Source organism: Mesoplodon mirus, assembly GCF_964341445.2.
Source record: "Mesoplodon mirus genome assembly, chromosome: 16".
NCBI lineage: Eukaryota > Metazoa > Chordata > Mammalia > Artiodactyla > Ziphiidae > Mesoplodon > Mesoplodon mirus.
The window spans coordinates 28,176,232-28,200,323 of NC_138992.1; the positions used below are offsets into that span (position 1 = coordinate 28,176,232).

The 24,092-nt window shown below is 37.8% G+C and overlaps 1 protein-coding gene across 3 annotated transcripts in view; it reads left to right on the plus strand.

Moving 5' to 3' along the window:
- The window catches only part of RSPO2 (R-spondin 2), a gene marked incomplete at its 5' end in the record, with an annotated part of 157,428 nt that overhangs the window by 83,750 nt on the left and 49,586 nt on the right, over nt 1–24,092 (plus strand). For 2 of the 3 annotated variants that reach the window (XM_082601536.1, XM_082601537.1), the window contains 2 exons: nt 14,746–14,889; nt 16,928–17,116. In XM_082601536.1, coding sequence (XP_082457662.1) covers nt 14,746–14,889; nt 16,928–17,116 — 333 coding nt within the window. The remainder of the gene's footprint in view (nt 1–14,745; nt 14,890–16,927; nt 17,117–24,092) is intronic. The other variant, XM_082601538.1, reaches the window with a different exon arrangement.

Sequence of the window (24,092 nt, forward strand, 5' to 3'; positions counted from 1 at the left end):
ATTCAATTGTTTTGTGTGTGAATGATACATAAGTCTTTTTTGAAGTATAGTTGATTTACAGTGTTTAGTTTCAGGTGTACAGCAAAGTGATTTAGCTATATGTACATATATATCTATTTTTTTCAGATTCTTTTCCCTTATAGGTTATTCCAAAATATTGAGTATAGTTCCCTGTGCTAACCCTAACCCTATACAGTAGGTCCTTGTTGGTTATCTGTTTTATATATTGTAGTGTGTATATGGTAATCCCAAATTCCTAATTTATCCCTCCCCCCCTTTTCCCTTTGGTAACCACAGGTTTGTTTTCTATGTTTGTGGGTCTATTTCTGTTTTGTTTATAATTTCATTGGTATCAGTTTTTAGATTCCACATATAAGCGATATCATATACTTGTCTTTCTCTGGTTACTTCACTTAGTTTGGTAATCTCTAGGTCCATCCATGTTGCTGCAAATGGCATTATTTCATTCTTTTTTTATGGCTGATTTATATTCCATTGTATAAGTACACCATATTTTTTAAAATATCTCCTACCATTCATACTTTTAAAAATATTTATTTATTTATTTATTTGGTTGCATGAGGGTCTTAGTTGCGGTAGGTGGACTCTTTAGTTGTGGCAGGTGACCTCTTAGTTGTAGCATGCATGTGGGATCTAGTTACCTGACCAGGGAGCGAACCAGGACCCCCTGCATTGTGAGTGTGGAGTCTTAACGACTGTGCCACCAGGGAAATCCTTATACCACATCTTTTTTATCCTTTCATCTTTCTATGGACATTTAGGTTGTTTCCATGTCTCGGTTATTGTAAATAGCACTTATGTGAACACTGGGGTGCATGTATCTTTTTAAATTATGGTTTTCTCCAGATATATGCCCAGGAGTGGGATTGTGGGATTATATGGTAGCTCTATTTTTAGTTTTTAAATGAACCTCCATACTGTTCTTCATAGCAGTTGTACCAATTTAAATTCCAACCAACAGTGTAGGAGGGTTTCTTTTTCTCCACACCCTCTCCAGCATTTATTGTTTGTAGACTGTTCAATGATGGCCATTCTGATCAGTGTGAGGTGACACCTCATTGTAGTTTTGATTTGCATTTCTCTAATAATTAGTAACGTTGAGCATCTTTTCAGGTGCTTTTTGGCCATCTGTATGTCTTTTTTTGGAGAAATGTCTGTTTAGGTCTTCTGCTCATTTTTTGATTGGGTTGTTTGCTTTTTTTGATATTGAGTGGTATGAGTTTTTTATATTTTAGAGATTAATCCCTTGTCGGTTGCATCATTTGCAAATATTTTCTCCCATTCGGTAGGTTGTCTTTTCATTTTGTTTATGGTTTCCTTTGCTGTGCAAAAGCTTTTAAGTTTAATTAGGTCTCATTTGTTTATTTTTATTTCCATTACTCTAGGAGATGGATTCAAAAGATATTGCTGTGATTTATGTCAAAGAATGTTCTGCTTATGTTTTCCTCTAAGAGTTTTATAGTATCTGGCCTTACATTGAGGTCTTTAATCCATTTTGAGTTTATTTTTGTGTGTGGTGTTAGGGAATGTTCTAATTTCATTCTTTTACATGTAGCCATCCAGTTTTCCCAGCACCACTTACTGAAGAGGCTGTCTTTTCTTCACTGTATGTTCTTGCCTCCTTTGTCATAGATTAATTGACCTTAGGTGTGTGGGTTTACTTCTGGGCTTTCTATCCTGTTCCATTGATCTATATTTCTGTTTTTGTGCCAGTACCATACTATTTTTTTGAAGTATAGTTGATTTACAATGTTATGTTAATTTTTGTTGTATAGCAAAGTGATTTAGTTATACATATATACATTCTTTTTTATATCCTTTTCCATTATGGTTTATCACAGGATATTGAATATAGTTCCCTGTGCTGTACAGTAGGACCTTGTTGTTCATCCATTCTATATATACTCGTTTGCATCTGCTAACCCCAAACTCCCACTCCATCCCTCCCCCAGTACCATATTTCAAATACTGTAGCTTTGTAGTATAGCCTGAAGGCAGGGATCCTGATTCCTCCAGCACCGTTTTTCTTTCTCAAGATTCTTTTGGCTATTTGGGGTCTTTTATGTTTGCATACAAATTAAAAAACTTTTTATTCTAGTTCTGTGAAAAATGCCATTGGTAATTTGATAGGGATTGCATTGAATCTGTAGATTACCTTGGTAGTACAGTAATTTTGACAATACTGATCCTTCCAATCCAAGAACATGGTATATCTTTCCATCTGTTTGTATCATCTTCGACTTCTTTCATCAGCATCTTATAGCTTTCAGAGTACAGGTCTTTTGTCTCCTTAGGTAAGTTTATTCCTAGATATTTTATTCTTTTTGATGTGATGGTAAATGGGATTGTTTCCTTAATTCCTCTTTCTGATCTTTTGTTGTTAGTGTATAGAAATGTGACACATTTTTGTGTATTAATTTTGTATCCTGCAACTTTACCGAATTCATGGATGAGCTCTAGTTGTTTTCTGTAGTAGCATCTGTAGGATTTTCTATGTATAGTATGAAGTCATCTACAAATAGTGACAGTTTTACTTCTTATTTTCCAATTTGGATTTGTTTTATTTCTTTTTCTTCTGTGATTGCTGTGGCTAGGACTTCCAAAACTATGTTGAATAAAAGTGGAGAGAGTGGACATCCTTGTCTTGTTCCTGATATTTAGAGAAAATGCTTTCAGCTTTTCAACATTGAACGTGACATTAGCTGTGGGTTCTTTTCTATTAATTTAAATTGGGTATACTGTGAACTATTTCCTATCTTTTCAGTCTGTAAACAAAGTTCAGATAAAGGTAAGCAATAACTTATTGCATTGTGCTGAGGAAAGCAATAACAGCATATTTCAAATAGTTCTTAAAGGAGATGTTTTGTTCAATTAGTAGACACTTTCACTGACCAACCTGTGTGTGTTCACAACCCTACAAGGCCTCTGTCAGGCATGTAGAAGCTCTCTTAAACTAATTAAAAACTGTACACATAGATCTGGAAGAAACCTTATTGATTCTGTTTCTTCTCCCCCTCTACCCCCAACTCCAACAAATGTGCATATTGAGGCTTATGAAGGAAGGGTCAGTTTAAGTGTTTAAATCCCATTAAGGATTGCAAGACATTTGATTTTCTAAAGAGAGAAATCAATTTGTGGAAAATCACTTTAAGAGAACACTGAGGACTTCACTGGTGACACAGTGGTTAAGAATCTGCCTGCCAATGCAGGGGACATGGGTTAGATCCCTGGCCCGGGAAGATCCCACATGCCGCTGAGTAACTAAGCCCATGCGCCACAACTACTGAGCCTGTGCTCTAGAGCCTGCGAGCCACAAGTACTGAAGCCTGCACACCTAGAGCCCATGCTCCAGAACAAGAGAAGCCACCGAATGAGAAGCCCGCGCACCGCAACGAAGAGTAACCCCCACTCACCGCAACTAGAGAAAGCTTGTGCACAGCAATGAAGACCCAACACAGCCAAAATAAATAAATAAATTTATAAAAAATAAAAATAAAAGAGCACTGAATTGGAAGGGACTCTGAGCTGTGATTTGAGCTTTTGCAGTAACTAGGTTTGCAAGCTTAGACAAATACATAACAGATATGGAATAATAACCTTCTAGTTCTAATAATTCTCAAGAGTATCTCTAAAAAAAATACTGGGTAACACAGTATTATCTGCTATTGGCTATTCACTTCTTTAATATTGGCCTCTTTGTGACTTTGTATGAATTTTAAAGTCTAGTTTCTGCTGTGTTCAATCTCTCCTTCCAACCCTTATCTCTACTTGATTTACAGGAATATGCATATTTTTATGTCTTATAGAAAGACAAAAAATGAGACATAAGAGCTTCAGTGTAGTTTATAATAAATTGGTGCCTAATTTGGAAATGGAGCTCTTTATAATTTAAGTATTTTTGTTTTAAACAAACGAGGTGGACTCTGTTTCAGTGTTTATTCTAACCTGAAAGAGATTTAATATTAAATTTGTTAGTCATTCAGTAGATACATCTATTGTCATCTGTTGTGTCAAGTACCCATACCCTGTGACTACTGAATAGAATAAGACACACTCTGTCTTTTTCATGGGCTCTCCATTTAATAGGGTGATTATAATGAACATAGTTATTAACAACTATGAGAAGAATTATTGTCATGGGTGTCTGGGTGCTGGGAGATTATGGGGAGTTTTAAGGAAACTTCATGGCTAGGGTGAAAGGTACACATGGTGATGAAATGAGGATAGTAGATGGGTATGTCTGTCAAGAAGGATCTTGTGTTTGAAAATCGAGGGTTTGAACTGATTCTGGAAGTGAAAGGGAGCCATTGAAAAATTTTAAAGCAAGAAAATGACATGACTAACTTGTGTTTTTGAAAGATCACAGAGGTCTTCATGTAGCTGCAGTTGAGCAATCTTAGTTTGAGCATTATGATTTGAAGCACCAGTATGGTTAAACTATCAAGGATTTAAGATGTAGGCCAGATTGGAGATACTGTTAACAACTTCAGTTACAGTTATTCACCTTCACACTGCAGATGTTTAATATACTGGTCTAGGGTAACAGTGCCATGACTACTTGTTGCAAGATAACCCTTTTTTAATTGTATTGGGTAACTGCTAGAGAAAACTCAAAGGGTACTCTTTCTTGCTATTTGATCTGGATGACAAATTTTATCAAATAGACATCCTAAGAGCTAAGCTGTATATTTTCCTCCCTGTGGTAAACATGGCTATGTGATTTTCAATACTACTTATAAAATATTTAAAATTTTTAAATGATGATACTAATATTTGGAAAGTTAAAAGTCTGTTTGGATATTTAATAGAGGAATTCTTTTTCAAGCTTACATTTAATTTTCTTGTGTGTTTGGTAGCTCTCTTGAATGAGCCATTAATTTCAGGATAGACCCAAGTTTGACAGCATCATTCTCTGTTAAAGGTAGATGCTACCTTGTGCTCTGTTTCCCTTTGTCTAAGTAAGGCATCTATTTTGCACTTTAATTTTTAAAGTGCTTTCCTGTACATTCTCTCATTTGTTCCTGACAATCCTATGAAGGAGATAGTATTATCCCTATTTACAGAGTAGATAACAGAAGTCCTGAGAAGTCCACTTACAAGCCTAAGTGTTGCCTGCCACTACATGGCACAGTGAAGGCTGTATCTACTTTTATCTTCAAAGCTACCTTCACAAACAGAGCTGGGTAAAGATATCAGACCATAGGACTAGATATAAACATGATGCAGGTTTTAGCCAAAACATTATTTTGAAAATTATTTTTTTCTCTTCAGTCAACCCCTTCACTGACAAGTCAGTGCCACACATAATCAAGAAATTAAAAGCTTATTAAAATAGGGTAGAATTTTGACCTATTACTAACTGATAAGGAGTCACCGTTTTTATCAATATACTGTGAAAAACATTGAAGTAATATTATCCCTATGTTGAAATAACTAAATTTCAGAGTCCTCAAATTCATTTGATATTTGTCTTACACACACAGCCAGATGGTGTGTATAAGACATCACTATGTCTCTCTAAGTTTAATGCTACCATTTGGTGTTTTAAAAATGAAATTCTTTTCTTTTTTCCTTTTTCCTTCAATGTGCCCCATGGATTTCCATCATTCTCTAGGCATCATAGGCAACATACTATGACCAGTGGCAAAATCAGTCCTGTCACCTTTTTGGTAGGACCCTTGAGGTGAGAATAGCTTTCAAATTTTTCATTGGTTGGAAAAATTCAAAAAGAATAGTATTTTATGATGCACAAAAATGATACTAACTTTAAGTTTCAGGGTTCGTGAATAAATTTTTATTGGAAAACAGTCATGCTTAATCACCTACATACTGCCTGTGGGTGCTTTTGTTCTACAACAGAGGTGAGTGGTTTAGACAGAGACGGTGTAGCCCACAAAGCCTAAAATACTTTCTATCTGGCCTTTTACAGGAAAAGTTTGCCTATTCCTGCTCTTGCCTATTTGGAGGGTGAAGGGATTCAGAGAGTCTCCTTGTTTTCCTTGGATGGAGGTTGAGTGGAGGGCAAGACATATATTAGCTTACATATGCTTTTCTGTTAGTTGGGTGGAGAGATATGCATTTTCCAACATTTGGAAAAATTCAACTAAGTCTTTCTTAGGTCTGAAATTTATTAACCTGCCTTGGTTCCACCTTAATATGAAAGGGTGACAACTTACCAAAAAAGGAAAAGCACAAGGAGTAACCAAGATGAGAGATCTGCTACTGGTAGGAATTTAAAATCTGATAAGAGATATTAATTTGGTTTATAATTTTTTAAACTTTTTTCATTACTATCACATTTCTTTCCTATTTTATTCTGAGGTAGTTGTCCTTCTCTCTCTTCCCCTTTAGATGGGGGGGAAAAAGCCCTTTAAACACCTAGCTTTGTATTCCCAGCAAACTTGTCCAAGTTTTAATTTCAGTTGTTTTGAGAATGATTTCAAATATCCATCACTTGAACATATGAGAAATGAAGCCAACATTTTTATAGTTCCTTATTATTTGACCACATGATTTTACACAAGCCTCAATGTTTCTTCAGATTTCTTTATGTGGATGGACAAGATATAATTTTTAAAATAGTCAGATGTCACAGTGAAGCTCCCAGCAACATATTTTACAAATCTGAGGGTTTTCTTTTAAAGAAGTGTTGTAACACTTTAAGTTAAAATAAATCAGGAGGAAACAATTTTTGATAGCATATATATCCTGTGAAGTTGAAATAAAGGGCACTTTTGGCATATAAAACAGAATTCTATAATTATCTGAAAAGCAATGTATATATTTCTGGATTGAGTCCATTCATCCTACCTAATTGCAATTTGAGAATGAAAATTACTCCCAGGCCACGATTTTTCCCATCCTTGTGGTCACTGCCCTAACGGTCATGACAGACCATGTTTAGTGCACTTCATAAATTGAACATCTTTATAGTGCTTGGAAGGGGGTGCTACATGTTTGACGCAGTATTTGTTGAAGGTTAGGCTTATTTGGCTCTAGAAAGTAATAGACATTTTATGTGGTACCTTTTAACCTTTTCTTTTTGTTCTCATCTTTAATTTGATACTCTGAACAAAGATATGATATAGGTAAGTCAGATATTTTCTCCTCCTGTCTGATGGGGAAGGAAGTAGGGCACAAAGAGCATGTAATTTCCCCTCGCCCCCCACCCCCACCAAATTCAAACTTACATTTAGATCTCAGTTTTCCTAAATCCTGGCTCTGAATGTTTGAAGTAGATGACTTTCCATGTAGGTACTCAACAAATGATTGTATTCAGTTTGTTTAGCCATATGACCTAAACAAGTGTAAAGCTACTATGTTTACTGTAGACAGTGGTCTTTGGATAATGCCTTTCATTTAAGTAGTACATTATATATGTATGTGTGTATATATATATATATATATATATATATATATATATACACATATACACAATATGTATATAATTAAAATTTATTATATGAATGTATAGGATATATAATTAAAATAATTATACATACATATACCCATATACATACAGTGTCTTGGTACCTTATTTGAGCTTCCTTCCATCCTCCATCTTGGACTATCCTAGTTGGCAAATTTTTTTTTTTTTTTTTTTTCTCGGTACGCGGGCCTCTCACTGTTGTGGCCTCTCCCGTGGCGGAGCACAGGCTCCGGACGCGCAGGCTCAGCGGCCATGGCTCACGGGCCCAGCTACTCCACGGCATGTGGGATCTTCCCGGACCGGGGCACGAACCCGTGTCCCCTGCATCGGCAGGCGGACCCTCAACCACTGTGCCACCAGGGAAGCCCCTAGTTGGCAAATTTTTATACTCATAATAGTTCACATTCTTTTCTCAGATATTATGCTGAGATCTTGGCCTCTATTAAACCTCTGACTTCTCTCAACTCTGAGATAGGGCCTGATGTTACCTCCTTTATAAAGGTGAGGATACTGAGGCAAAGATAGCTCTACTGACTTGCTGATGGTCACACAACAGTAAGGGAGCCAAGACTGTAACCTCAGACCTGCTAACCACTGTACTATTTGAAAGGCCACTATATTCTCAGCATAGTTCTTATTACCTGCCTTGGTTCTTGTTTGAAATGTCCTGTTCTGCACTTGACATAGTTGCATTTCACTCTATGCTAACTCTCCTAACTAATAAAGGCAATCTTTATTTATATCCACTCTGGTGGGTTTTACACAGACTTCTACCCTGGCTCTTCTCTTAATTTAGTGAAATTAATGCTGGTTTACTGCATCATCATTCAAATACCTCGGTTGTAAGTATGAAACACTGAGTCCTGAAACCTCTGAATCTGTCCTTTATTTTCCTTAGCTTGAAATATAATGAAGCTTCTGATGAGCTGCATGTAACTAGACCCTACTAGAAAAATTGTAATTTTAGATTTTAGGTCATAAGTTTCCATCAGCCCCTACTCTAATGGGATTACTGCAATAGTACACATTAGAAAGGCACGATTTGTGTAACATAAAGCTTAAAAACTTTATTTAGGGATACTTATAAACCATTGCAAGTTTTGAGAAGGAATGTTAAACAGCAGTATTTGAAGTTGTTAGAGAAGCCTAAAAGTATTTAAACAATTTTAAGAAACCTCATATGACGTTGCACAGTCTAGTACTTTCCATGTGAAAAAACTGCTAAAAGTCTAATTTCAAATGTCTTTTGGAACAACCTGTCCCTTTAATTTCTGTTCAAATTTTAGTATACACTGAGCCGAGAAACCTCTAGGGTTTTCCAGGGGTTGACTTGATGCTCTTTGATCCTTGCAACTGCTAACTGAAGACTAAATCTCCCCCCAGCCACCCACCGTGGGTGTGTATGCCACGGTTTGAAGGAGGTGTCAGGAGGCTGACACTAAAGGGCAATTAGAGAACAAGAAGCGGTCAGATATTCATGGTGTGCTGAGGAGCCTGCAGCCCACAGCCCTGGTGCCCAAGAAATAACAGATTCCTCAGTGTGTGTCTGAGGTCCTCTCTACCTCACTGATTCTTTCCTTTCTCTAATAATTGATTGTAACCTATAGAATTATGTGTTCACAGTTGGGTTGAACAGAGGTTGATTTTCCTCTGTTTTTCATTTAAGGTTTTCATTTTTTTGTTTCTATTATTAGCCACTCTCAGATATTCAAATAAGAGGTGCTTTTTGTCATCTAGATTTTGCTGGGGAGATAAATAAAACTCTCGGTGTGTCAAGGCCCTGCTGAGAGCTGCGGCACCAAAGGAAGAAGCAGGGGAGGGGGATAACTGTGGATCTTTCTCTTCTCTCGGCCCATCTTCTCCTCCACCCAGTTTGTTGGTTCTGTTCATTCACTGTAACTCCTTTTCCCATGACTCTTAGCTCTTAGAGCATGAGGCTTTCACTGGTTTTCCTTACCTCCACTCTATTCCTGCTTTCAGGTAGCTTAATTTCCTGGAAATACCCTCTCCCCAGTTCACTGTATAGACTTTAGCGTAGTTACATTATTACCTTGTTGCCGCAATGCCTGGGTACCTTTCCTATTAGTAGACAGAATATCCTGAAGTGCAGGAACTTTGCTTTTTCATCTGTCCCTCTAGCTATTATCATGGCGCCTGGCCCCGAGGGGCTGTTATCTTGTCAAAATGAGGGAACAAACCAGATACCATTTTGGTCACATTATTCTCATGTGTAATCTATGGGGACCTCTTACTGCTAGTTAGACCAAGCCCTAATTTGAACTTAACTTCATTTTTGTTCATTTTAATTGTTACTTAAATACTTAAAGCCACAAATAATTTATAATTTTACCTCCTTTTTTGAAACTAAATAAAACAAGAGGTGAAATTCTCCACCCACAGCCATCTAAAGCCGAGTAGCCCCGTCATCCATTTACCCTCCAGTTCATTCCGGCCCCTCTTCATCGGGTGTCATGCACCATGGGAACCGTCACCGTCGTGTTACGGTGGAGGAGTCGCCCTCCCAGGACCCTGCTCTCCCCTCTGTCTCTCTCAAACCCGCTCAGCAGAGGTTCCAAATTCCATAGCACACATCACTTGCCACACGTCAATATTTGCGTTCTCCATTATAACTGTTTTCAGGTGTTGGACTATTTGTTCCTCCAATAAGATTTGCAGTCCTTTACCAGCAACCATAGATTTTCTTTTTTATATTAAAGATATTTAGAGTGCATATGAAGCAATCTCATATTAAGCATTCAAATGAGCTTTTAAATATAAAGGAATTGAGTTTTTAAATGACATTCACTTGGCGAGCACTAAAACTCGACCATGTGTCCGACACTGTGTTAGAAACAAGGAATTCAGAGCTTGAAAAAGAAAAAAAAAGGTTTGTAATGGCAGAACAGAAATGGATCTTCTCTGCCTCTAATGTACCCAGCACGTGCTTCTGATATCTCCTATACTATGTTGCGATGCCCTGGAAGTGCCACATGGCCCCCTCTCTTTGGCTTTTCCACCTCCAGGACAGGGAATGGGTGTTACAATTTTATGTTCTCATCAAACGGCACAAAACCTGGCACATACTCAATTTTTGGAGAATGTTTGGAATGAGCTATTGAACTGAACTAGAGTATAATTTGAGAAATGTTATAATGGAGGTGGTATGGCTACTGTGGAAGGACGGAAAGGGTACCCAAGCTATTTTTCTGTTTTTGGCCAGAGCAAGCCTCCCTTGCCAAATGACAGCCCCATCAGATTGCATTTGGACACAGTTTTACTTGGACAGTAATTTTACTTAAACCGATACTGGCAGCCCTCACTTGGTGGATTACAGTTTTGAGGAGGCACTATAATTTAGAAGCATGTAAATTGGATAAAACAGGGTCTTGTATTTCTGAACAAGGACTTAAAGCCCAGGTTTTTAGAGACAAGATCCATGTTTAGTAAAGTTTGATATACCCGTTTTCTTAGTCAGTATAAAGTTTTGCAAAGTTTTTCAGTCTGTTGAATGATCCCATTGGTGTTTTAAAACTCATTTATTTATAAAATGGACATAAAGATTTTCCTGAAGTGTTAATTCAGTGGCTATTTCTGGAGAGTAGACCCGATGTGTCATCAGGTAAGGAAGACTTTCTATCATTTCCTTTAAACCTTCTGTACTGTTTTGAATTTTTATTCGTAATGAGAATGTTTTACTTTTTTTTTTTTTTTTTTGCAGTACACGGGCCTCTCTAACTGTTGTGGCCTCTCCCGTTGTGGAGCACAGGCTCTGGACGCGCAGGCTCAGTGGCCATGGCTCACGGGCCCAGCCGCTCCGCGGCATGTGGGATCTTCCCGGACCGGGGCATGAACCCATGTCCCCTGCATCAGCAGGCGGACTCTCAACCACTGCGCCACCAGGGAAGCCCTGTTTTACTTTTGTATGAAAAAATGAGTTAGTAGAATTGATGTGAATCCCTGAAAAGAAGCAGACTGGCAGTGTAGTTGGTTTTATGCCGCTGTTAGCTTTAAAAAGCTTTCGGGGCTTTCCTGGTGGCGCAGTGGTTGGGAGTCCGCCTGCCGGTGCAGGGGACACGGGTTCGTGCCCCGGTCTGGAAGGATTCCACATGCCGTGGAGCGGCTGGGCCCGTGAGCCATGGCCACTGGGCCTGCGCGTCCGGAGCCTGTGCTCCACAACGGGAGGGGCCACAACAGTGAGAGGCCCGCGTGCTGCAAAAAAAAAAGCTTTCGGCTCAAAGATGTTTGTGAATGAACGCATTGTGTCAGTTCAGGCTGCTAAGTATGTGGGCGGCCTGCTTTGGTTTTACGTTGTGGCGAAGAGTGACCGAGACCAGGAAGATCAGTGGAGCTTCTGACCTTGTTACAGCTTTGCACCAATCAAAGCTTCTATTTAAATGCTTCAGTGAATAAAAAAAATGTTTAACTTTTTTCCTAATGATTTGGAAAGCACCATTGAACATATGAAAGCAAAGGACACTGGCAAGAGATGGTCAAATGATTATTTTGAAGGCTAAGGCAGGTTCAGCATTATCGTAGAAGGGGTATAACCTCATGCCCCCAAACCTGAAAAAAAATTGGGATGGGATAACATTCCTTTATTCATTCTTGCCTGTTTAAAAATCAAAAGAATTTCTTTTAGAATGTAAATACAGTGGCATTTTCTGTATATTTAAGTAGGTCACAAATGTATATTGAAATATCTTTTTCTCTTTTCTTTTAATACACAGATACATTACAATTAAAAAGATTCATATGACTCAGAAATATAATTTTTAACATTTCAAAATTCTGCTATTTCCCCTTCCCAAATTAACTTCTCAAGCTACTTCATATATATACACATACACGTGTATATGTGGTTTTATTGCATCATACTCTGTATATCCTGCAACTTGCCATTTTTCATTTAATGATGGGGCTCAGAGCTTATTCTCAGTCATTGCTTATAATTCACCTTGTGCTTTTTCATGGTTGTAGTATTTTATAATTTGAATTCATCAGATTTTTATTGTACTGAAATTTGAGGACAAATAATTAAGCTTTCTTCTAGCCAGATTTATGCCTGAAGAAGTCCTAAGGGACTTTAGAGAGAATGATAGGTATTTCAGAAATTCCACATTCTGTGAACTGGTATTAGGAGCAGGGAATGAAATGAGGAAAGGGAGCTACAAGTAACAATAAAGATCAGGAAAGGACCTTGTAAAATTATTTCCAAATGCTTATTGCTATAACTTTTTGGCCTAAAAGCTCATAGGTGCAGGCCATGTTAAAAAAACAAAAAACAAAAAACAATCAGATCTTATACATAACAATTGACTTATGAAATGTATAGTCCTTTTTAAAAATACATATATAAAAGCTTGTTCTCTTCACCCTTTAGCTCTGTTTTATCCTTTGGAATGTTTATCATTATTTCTTGGAAAATAATTCTGCTAACAGGAAGGGCTGCTTGCTTTTTAGAAAAATGTAGCAAGAAAACCAACAATTTGTGGACATGATGGTCGTGTATTTTGACCATTATTAAGAAGCTACTGACCAGCAATAGACCACCATTTTATAAAAATATAGGTTACAGCATTTAAGGCTGCAAATGAACATTTTATAGGGTGATAAACCATTCTTCTGTGTCCACCATCCTCCCCTGAAAGAGCAATAGTGTAATTTGACTATGGACTTTCAACCACACAGAGTTGGTTTTCCAATTGTAAATTTGGGTAACATTTTAGAAGTTGAATTAGCTGCTTCGTGGTGGTCACTTAATACATGCAGACATGTTTAGACTCAAAATTGAAATGTGAAGATTGCTGTTTTCTTTTTATAAGTCTAGAAACTGTCATTATTTATAATGTAATCTATTTTAACAAACTTTTTTAGTGTTTGTATTCAGGCTTTATCTTCTCAATTTTCAAAATTTTTATATTCAATGATTTCATGTTTTGGTTATATTTTTTATTCAATTATATCTTCGGTTGTGGAAACTAGTTTTTAAAGTTTTTCTGAATCGTTAAATCACCAAATATAGTACTGGCACTCAGAGGCTTGTTAAAAGAATAAAAGTGTTGCCAGGGAGTTTTCATAGAGCTTTATGTGCTGTTAATTGCCATCAATTAAATCTGTTACAAGTAATAATGTACTGTAATCCGTTGAAAACCTCTCCTTTCAATTAGCCAATTCTCTGACCTTTCCTTTCTTCTCCTTGAAGAGTAGTTTAGAGTTTATTTATTTTCACCCCTACAAACCAATTACCTCTGGCCCAGCTGTTCCTCGAATACAGGGGACTCTGACCTAGAATACAAGCCTGTAAATTATTGCTTCTTTTTACACCTTGTAATGTGAATGGTTTAGTGGAAAAATACGTTTCTGTTTCTAATTCACTGGTGCTTGTATCTGCAGACTACCGATTATGAGCTAGTCGATTTACATATATTATTGTAGATCCTCACAATAACCTTGTAAAGTCAGTGACATCCCTGTTTTATACAGAAGGAAATAGAGGCTCAGAGAGGCATGTAGCCATTCAGAGTCACACAGCTGGTAAGGGCAGAGCTGGGATTCAAAACCACACCCAGCAGAACTGAAAGCATTTCTCTTTCACCAACTGTTTCCAACGAAATTCAGTTAGTGTGTTATAGAGAAAAGAGAACAGATTTAGAAGGCAGTCCGTTTGGGGGCTTTCAGAACCAGCTCAGCCATTACCAGCTTTGTGACTTAGTCTCAGGTTCCTTATTTGTAAAATAGGGGTACCACTGCTCATGCTGATGGATTGTTGTGAAGACTAAATGGAAACGTATTATGGGTTTTCCAAAAAATGACTTAAAGTACGTCTCCTAGTTAAGACACCCTCTGATGAAAGTAAATGCATTAAACAGAATTTTAACTTACTGTCTTGGAACAGAAGATACTGATTAGAGTATTCCCATTGTGTTTTTCATAGTAGGTCTTTGGAAGAGCAGGACAGATTTCAATCCCACCAGCAATGTAATTTGTAGGGGGAGTGTTTTTCTTTTTAATCCTTCGTTTTAATCCCATTTGGAGTTGCAAAAATTTCTGAAGGGTCTCATGCTGCCTAGGGCCCCGGGCTGGAATTTTGTCTTAGCCTATTGATGTGGTGAGCTGTTGGAAGAGGTAGGAGTGATTTAGAGGGAGATGGCATGAGGAAACAAATGAGTTGAACACATATTTCTCTGACCACTAGAATTCCAATTGAGCTAACCGGTGAGTCTGTGAAAGTTTTATTTGCAAAACCAGTAAATTTTTGACTGAAATTTTCTCTTTCTCTTTAAAATTGTTTTTAGGATGCAGAATAGAAAACTGTGATTCTTGCTTTAGCAAAGACTTTTGTACCAAGTGCAAAGTAGGCTTTTATTTGCATAGAGGCCGCTGCTTTGAGGAATGTCCAGATGGTTTTGCACCATTAGATGAAACCATGGAATGTGTGGGTGAGTAGTTTTCCATGTAACTTTCAAACTTCAACTTTTATTTTAACACCCGTTTCTTGGGGGGAAAAAATGCATGCTGGATGTATTCATCCTAGAAAGTAATCGGTTCTCTTGTTATTTATTAGAACTGAAAATTATTTAAGTTCTTTGCTGACTTTATGTTGTTGGGCAGTATCATGTATTACATTTTGCTTCAAAATTTGTTAGTTTTACATCTAAGTTAAACCACTTAAATGCTGAGAATAATGTTTTTATTATCTATGTAATACATCCATTTCTTAATTATCTTAATAAATTTATTAGTAACCGTTAGAGAAAAACATTTTGTTTAGAAGAAAAACAAGATTTTCAAGCAGTCCCATGTGGCTAGCTAGTCTATCACTATTGTTATGTGTATTAATTATGGAGCTTCTTGCTTAGCCATTTGTATAAAAAAATTCAATTGGGAAGAGATTTTTTGTGCCAAATGTACTTTGTTGATGATTGACTGAATGTTGCAAAGTGCATTAAAACAATTTTACTTTTACTAAATTTAGATATGTAGAACGCACAATTTAATATACATATATATGCTGTTTGTGAGTAATAATTAGGAATACACATTTTATAAATTTTATATTTTTTGAGTGTTTAAAAAAACTTCGGTAATTTTATACCACTGATTAAAAGGTAAAGATCTGTCAGTACTTATGTTTTGATAAATGCCTCAATCTAATCTTAGGTGTGATGGCATCTTCACCACTCCCACCTCTGCCATGCCTGAATTTTATTTGACATGTTATACATCTGATATGGTGTACAACAGAGCAATGTATTCTAAATGAGGCTTTCCATCTCTTTAAAATGGAGACTTAAATTGAGAACATTTTCCCTGTAGAAATTTTGAAGTAGTCTGTAATTATGTATTTGGGAGCTTGCAGAGAACACATTTAAATGAGAGGTTTTTGACGAAATGTGTGCATATATTCCTATATATGTGTGAGTCAATACATGCATACAGGCAACACCTTACTGAAAAATAAGAAGGTCACTAGAAGAGCATATTCAAAACGTTGAATTCGCTTTTGAGAGGCAAGACCCACACCTATTACAAATGTTCAGTGGAAATGCTTATGAAACCCTTAACTATTAACAAATTAACCATAGATTCCTATGCATTCCCCTAAATAAAAATCTTAAATAGCTTTGAAAAATCTAAGAGTTCCTATGATGCCTGCTGAGATCTGGAATGTGGAAATACTAATGGTGTGTGGACTCTAGGCCTGAGTCCTCATCTGCTAGTGTGATGGGGTTTTTAATGGTGAATTTGATGAGGAGGTTTAACTTTGCATATTTTTATGCTTTTATCTCCTCCCCATTCCTCTCATCACAGGATATTGGAGAGTAACATACTCTTCCACTATATGAACTTACAAAAGGGGATGCTGAAAGCTTACATATCTAGGCAAAACATACATTTTCAAATATCTGACCATATTTGTTTACTTTTCAAACTATGGTAATGTGCAGTATCAATTTAGGGAGTAAGAAATATATACTATGGTGTAAGACACCTTTTAAAAGAATTGAGACAATCAGAAAATGCAAAACACTCCCTATCATCACATACTTACTTCCAAAATAAAACTAACACACTTGTGAATTTCAGGGTGGGGCATGCAGAATTAACCTGTAAAATTTTGTGTCCTGTCATGGTATGAAAAGAGTATCTTTTACTGTAGGTTTTATCTGTTGAAAGTTTTAAAGGTTATATATTTCAATGTCTTTAGAATGCACCAGTAGCATCCCTTCAAAAAATGAAGTAAGACAAATAGTAGTAATTTTTAAAGTACTTATGTGGCAGTTATTTACTTTTATCTATAACTCCATAATTCAAAGAGTTAAAGTTCCTGAAAGGTGTATACAGGTCTTGTGGGCTGTACAACTTCATTTTTGGTATCTGAAGGTGGGGGAGTTAGAGAAACACTGCTATGTAAATTTGGTGATGGTGGAGAAATGTATACCAAGTTGTCATCTGTGTTTGTTTTCTCTCTATTAGAAGGATGTGAGGTTGGCCATTGGAGTGAATGGGGAACTTGTAGCAGAAATAATCGCACATGTGGATTTAAGTGGGGTCTGGAAACCAGAACACGGCAAATTGTTAAAAAGCCAGCAAAAGACACGATACCATGTCCAACGATCGCTGAATCCAGGAGATGTAAGATGGCCGTGAGGCACTGTCCAGGAGGTGAGTTCAGATAATCCCTATTGTGGGCTGTGTGCTTTCTGAATACTCCTCCTGTCTAATCACTCTCGCTCCCAAAAAAGTATTTATCCATAAGGGAAACCTGATAATAACATTGGTGAGAATATTCCACATTATACTTCCTTAGAGACGAATGCTTAAATTGTGAAGAATGTAAATATTTAAGAATGAATATTTAATTTCATGGTACCTGAAAATAATTTAGAAGACTACATTACAAATGAGCTTTTAAAATGAGATTTCTAAAAGTGTGTGTGTGTGTGTGTGTGTGTGTGCTGGTTTTTTACTTTTCTTTATTTTTTGCTAATGTACCATAAAAGCCAGTTCTTATGAAATCAGGCCTTTGCTCTAAGAGAAGTAGCCAACTTTCAGTTGAGAACAGTTTAGATTAGAAAGGTTTATGGAATCTGTAAAATCATCTGTATCATTACTAGTTGAAGATGACAACTTAAAATAAACTTGCCCAAACACTGAGAGGAATAAACATTGTCTTAATGTTACCACAATTAGCTAGTTCTCTTTGTTTTGATAATAATTTGTGGAAAACAGCTACTGGTATGTGTATGTTTATTTGTGTCTTTGTAGTAATTGTGCTGATTTGTAGTAATTATTCTGTAATAACAGGATTAGGCCCACTTACAAATTAGGAGAAGTGTACATAGCTCAGGTGCTGGCTGGAGCCGAGTCAGTATGTTGAAATGCAGTTCTTAGCGCTGATGCTGTGCTTCTGAAAGCATAATCTCTTGTTACTATTTATTTTATCACTAGCGGATGCCGCATTGCCAAAGATGAAGTTAGGATTTTTCTAGTGCACAAAGTAGGAAAGCAAAAAAGAAAGTTGTGTTTAGAAAATTACCCCATGAAACAGTCAGAACTTTTGTTTGCTTTCGATCTTGCTCTTGGGGCATAGCTTTTCAGCTTCGTGGCTATAGCCCAGAGAGGGAACATATATCTGCTTAGAATGGATTTATATCCATATTATGCTGCCTCATAGAGAATGTCTATGATCCATGGAAGAAGACAAAACTTAAGACTTGAAGACTCCAGTCGGCCTTTGAGAACTATTAGATCCAGATTCAGAAGCTACTATTAGGAAGGCAGCTTTTCCTCTTGAATTAGTTTTGCTTTTCTTTGCTGAGTCTTTGAAACAAAGTTTTTTTGGGTCTGCTTTTCACTAACAAGGATGGTTTTGTTCAGTTAAACTGGGTATTTTTCAGTCAAAATATAAGAAAATATTTTCTTACAAAACTAATAAGCCACTTCTTGGATAGCTGAGAGCATTTAACCTGCAACCTTGTACCTAAAAACAAACCTGATGTATTCAGGTATTGGAAATAAAGACTTTCTTTGTTGTATATTGTTTATATAACTACCCCCCCATTCCTCTTCCAGCAACGTGGTCCCCCAATTGTGGTTTACATTAATAGCAAAAATTAACCTGAAAATGCTCCTATAACAAACATGCTTATGTGTAACAAGAGCCAGCACGTTCCCCTCCCCTCTGAAACTATTTTGACTTAGCCCCAGTCTTGTTTGAGAATTTTGTAGGTAACAGCTAAATTTTTAACCTGTAATGTTTATTGCATTTTTATTTTTTATGCTTCAAGCAACAGTGCATTGTCTTAATAGATAATAACCTGACACTGTCAGCAATTAAAATTATGTCAAAACAAATGTTTATGTATCATCTGTTAATATTCTCTTTTTGACAAGTGAACCATCAATGAACTCTTATTTAATTTACATTTAGGTTTTACCAAGTATTATTTATTAGGATAGACATTAGGAGAGACCAGCTATTGCTCTAATCCCTGTATCTACATATTCAGTTTAATAAATTCAATTTTTAAGTAAACTTTAAAGTTAGTAGGTTTAAAAAGTTATGTTGGAATTTGTTTTATGTTTTAAAAAAGGGAACTAACATAGGATTGTTGATAGAAATGGAAAATGACTCTGCAATAAAATAACTTCTATTTACAAATGTAGGAAATGAAAACTAGAAAGTTAATTTTGGAAATTGAGCACCAATTGACAAAAATTGGCATAACTTCCAGTGGAGTATCCCACCTTGCCTCAGGTGAGAGAGGAAAAAGTTCCTTTCTTCAATAGGTCACGGGGATTAATGGAAGAATAGAGAAGAAAACCACTTTATCCCATTTTACATCTTGACTTGATTTCGGTGATCTGCTTTGACAAACCATGCAAAAATGTAAGTCGTAATCAGGTTGGGAATACAGGCATTTTTCAGATCTTTTCAACATATGTATGGATTTTTCTCCTGTTGGAGCCAATCTTAACCTGATTGCACACAAACGCAGCCTTAGCCTCCTTCACACTGGAGCATGGGCACATTAAAATCAGCTGCTTTTCATTACTGGAAGCCATAAGTTAGAGGTCAGCGAAATGGAGTAGTCCTAAGTATATAAGATATTACACTGAAAACTATTAGAAATGAGACAATAAATGGCTGTAAGATTTTAAAACAACAGCGTAATGCTTTTGCCTATTTTTCCTTAATTATTGTATGCTTATTTGCTTTTAAACAGTGAAAGAATATTTGGAAATGTCTTAAGTCATGGATTGATGTATGACTTGAAGTTACTGTTCATTTCCAAACTTTTCTTGATTAGTTATCTTTTCTTTCATTTCTGATGACATAATCTGTGGAGTACCTTGGGCTTTTCTGACTCTCACTCTTCAGGATTCCGGTCTGGTGATCAGGAGATCTGGGTCTCTGCACCATGTCAACTCATTAATTCTATAACCCTTGGCAAGTCACTTAACCTCTCTTGGCCTCTATTTCCTCATTTTAAATTGAGGGTATTGAGGTAGGCAATCTCTAAGATCCAGTCCAGTCCTAAAATCCAATGACTCTATGACTAATTGCCAAAAGATATGGGTAGGTTTTGTGGTTGTTATGTGAAGGGTGAGGAAGAGAACTGTAAGCCCAAGAGCATTGTTTTACGACCAAGAACTGACCACTTTTCCAGTAGCTGTACTGTGCATTTGCCAAGCCTTTTACATCTGGCAGCTTTCATCCTCTTCCTTCCTCCTCCTTCCTTTTCACAGATAGTGAACCCTCAAAGACTGAGCAAGACTCTTGTAAAGTCTGCATGTGACCTATGCTTTAGCTGCCAAGATAGCAGGAGGATGGAGAAAGAAAGAGGAGGGGATGGTAAAAGACAATGGGAAAGAGGGAAAGACTGACAATGAGTTAGAGGAAAAACAATTGAACAATGAGTGTAGGAAACAAGGGAAAAAAAGAACAGACTACTAAAAATGAAGACTGTACTCACAGCAGATGTAACTGTCTTCACTCCCTCCCTCCCACCCTGAGCACACTAATAGAATTCATCCTGTTGGGACCAAGTTATTCTATTAATATATAACCTGCAGCTTTATTATTACTTTTTTTTTTTTTTTTTTTTTTGGTGGTACGCGGGCCTCTCACTGTTGTGGCATCTCCCGTTGTGGAGCACAGGCTCCAGACGCGCAGGCTCAGCGGCCATGGCTCACAGGCCCAGCCGCTCCACGGCATGTGGGATCTTCCCGGACTGGGGCACGAACCTGCGTCCCCTGCATCGGCAGGTGGACTCCCAACCACTGCGCCACCAGGGAAGCCCTATTATTACTTAAAAAAAATTTTTTTTTCGGCCACACCACGCGGCTTGCAGGATCTTAGTTCCGAGACCAGGGATTGAACCTGCACCCTTTCAGCAGTGAAAGTGCAGAGTCCCTACCGCTGGACTACCAGGGAATTCCCTAACTTGCAGTTTTAAATGGAAGAACTTTCAAGTCTGGACTATGTTGTACATTAGACAATATATTAATAGAAAAATATAAACATGCTATGATGAAATTTAAATGACAAATGGAAGAACAAAATCATGGTTGCTGAGGTACAAAGTTGGAAAACGTTCACGTACAGGGAGCGGGGGTTGGTGGGAATGTCATTTGGAGGTGACAGTAGTCTTTCACAGGATTGGCCAACACCACCTCAACCTGAAATATTCTGTCCCATATGTAAAGTCCCATGATAACTAATTTTAATTTATTCATCAGGTGTTTATTGAGCAATGCTGTGTACCAATCATTGGTCTAGGCATGATATTGCTCAAAGTTCTTACAGTGTTTTTTCTAGTGGGATCATGGCAATACAAAAGTGGATGAGTGCATAATTTCATGTGGAGATGGGAGCTATGTGAAGAAAAATAAAGCAGGGTAAGGAGCTAGTGAAAGATTGGATTGGGAGTGTATTATATAGGGTGTTCAGGGAAATTGAGGGAGTGACGTTTGATCAGAGATCTGAATGAAGGAGATCTTTTGAAGACCTAAGGGAAAGATTTTTTAGCTCTTGACTCAATGGCTATGTTTTATGAACATCATTGATCTTCCATTACATACTAGGGAAGAGGAAGGAGCTGAGATCCAGGAGGCTCCTCCTGGTCCATGGAGATGTAGCAAGTTATTAATGGTAAAGCCAAGAGTAGGACCAATATCTTGCCCAGGAAACTCAAGTTTTCCTGTACCTTTTCCTTGTTCCTTATCATAAAATTCAAAGATAAAAGCTATGGTTGTCCAACATCGAAGTAGCTGACTTTAAACGGTCTCTCCCTGCACCCCAATGCATCATTTTACTTTGTTTTACAAATATTTTTTAAAAACATGACACTCTGCAATCACCACACCCTCCCAATGTCCTCCCACTTGAAATAGCTCGTGAAACATACCCCAAAGGTCATTTCATAAATGCCGAAGTGTTGAGCCCACTGGCTTTGCTTTGCTTCAGCCATTCCTACTAAGGCCATCTTCTTCTGTAATTTTAGTATCTTTGGTCCTCAATTTTTTGTGGGAAAAAAATGTGATTTCAAGATTATTCTTTCCATCCACAGTCTTTCATAGTGGCCCTGCCCCTGAGGCTGTCTTGGTGGAGCCACACCCAGCACTCCTCTCTGCCCTCTTGCTCTCTGGCTGCCCAGGAGCCTTGGGGCTCTGAGCCCCTCCCTCACATTTAGTAGCTCCGTGTCTGGAATGCCCTTTCTCTTTCTGACCCATCTAAGCAATCAGACTGCTAAAGTACTTTAGGTGATGCTTTGACAGATGGTCAGATAGCTTTCTGTCTCTTTTGCTCGTGGCTGCCTCAGCTCACAATACTGCAGGTGCTAGTAATAATATGGTGCAATTCTTTAAGCCCTTGTTGTATTTTTTTTTTTTTTTTTTTGCGGTACGCGGGCCTCTCACTGCTGTGGCCTCTCCCGTTGCGGAGCACAGGCTCCGGACGTGCAGGCTCAGCGGCCATGGCTCACGGGCCCAGCCGCTCCGTGGCATGTGGGATCCTCCCGGACCGGGGAACGAACCCGTGTCCCCTGCATCGGCAGGCGGACTCCCAACCACTGCGCCACCAGGGAAGCCCCCTCGTTGTATTTTCGTAGTATTTTCTCAGGATTGTGCTACAATTTAAATATAAAAACTGCCCCTACCTACGATTTCAATTTGAAAACAACTCACTCCTCTTACGTGACATGACTTGACCAGCATCTACTTTTTTTTTTTTTAAGTGGCTTTTAACTTGGTCGGATACAAAAGAAAATACTATTTAGCAACTTAGAACCAGAATCTCTGCAAGCATCTACTTTTCAAAAGGCAATAGTAATAAGACCTTTCCAATTTTTGTTTTCTGTATATAAACTGACAGCAACATGTGGATTAGGTATTAGATACTATAACTAAAGATGGTTGTAGATTGTGATGGATTAAACCAAGAGCAGGAAATAAGCACATTTTCAGTAGGATAGGGTCAAGAAAATATGCTTTAGACATATGTTCTTTATTTCTCTACATTTTGTTTACATTTGAGTTGCAATTTATGTGGTCTGTTTTATACATGCCAACCTCAAGAGTAGTTTGGAAGAGAGAGGATAAGAGAAAAACCTCTTTTCTTTTGAAACTTTCAGAGTTGTCAGGAATGTAGATATTGAAATTTTTATATGAATAAGAGAGCATCTAAAAAAGGGGAATTTTTGTTCCCTCTTTGCTATGCTAAATATTTAGTTTCCTTTCAAATCAGTGATTTGTGTTAGTCACTATGAATTAAGCAAATTGTACTATTTCCCAGGTACTCTGGACACACGGCAGCGAATGGTAATGTTTATTTTATAGTGATTATAAACTGGGACAGTCATTCATAAGCAGCCACATCTTAAATGTAAATGTATGATTATCATATAAAACTGAGGTTTAACAAAGATCCACCTGCTCCCAAACATTTCTCTCAGTAGCTAAAGTATCTGAAATTCCTGCCTCATCTGTCTTAACAATGAGCCTTTAGGAAGTGTCTTGGGATGTATCCCCTCCCTTGCGGCCCCGCCCCCAACTACTTTTTAAATTTTTTTACTTATTTCTGGGAAAGTGGGTAGGGGATAACTATGGGCACCTGGTGGTGGTGGTATTTTTTTTTTTTTTTTTTTTTTTCGTACGCGGGCCTCTCACTGTTGTGGCCTCTCCCGTTGCGGAGCACAGGCTCCGGATGCGCAGGCTCAGCGGCCATGGCTCACGGGCCCAGCCGCTCCGCGGCATATGGGATCCTCCCAGACCGGGGCACGAACCCGTATCCCCTGCATCGGCAGGCGGACTCTCAACCACTGCGCCACCAGGGAGGCCCGTGGTGGTATTTTTTGTTTTTGTGTTTGTTTGTTTGTTTTTAGCAATGATTTCTTTCAGATTTTCTGATTCTCACATTTCAGAGGGTAAGGGTCTGAGGAAATGGAGGAGCAGAAAAGTGGGCCCTGATGTGCTGTGCATGGGAGTTCATGGAAAGTCTAGAGAGGGCAAGATGAGGTGCAATCTTGGACTTAGACATAGAAATCCAAGGGTGTGCCAAGCACCCATCACATGGAGGCTGATGGAGGGCATATAAGAGAACCTCTTCTCCCAGTTGCATTTTGATCCTGTCCTGGTG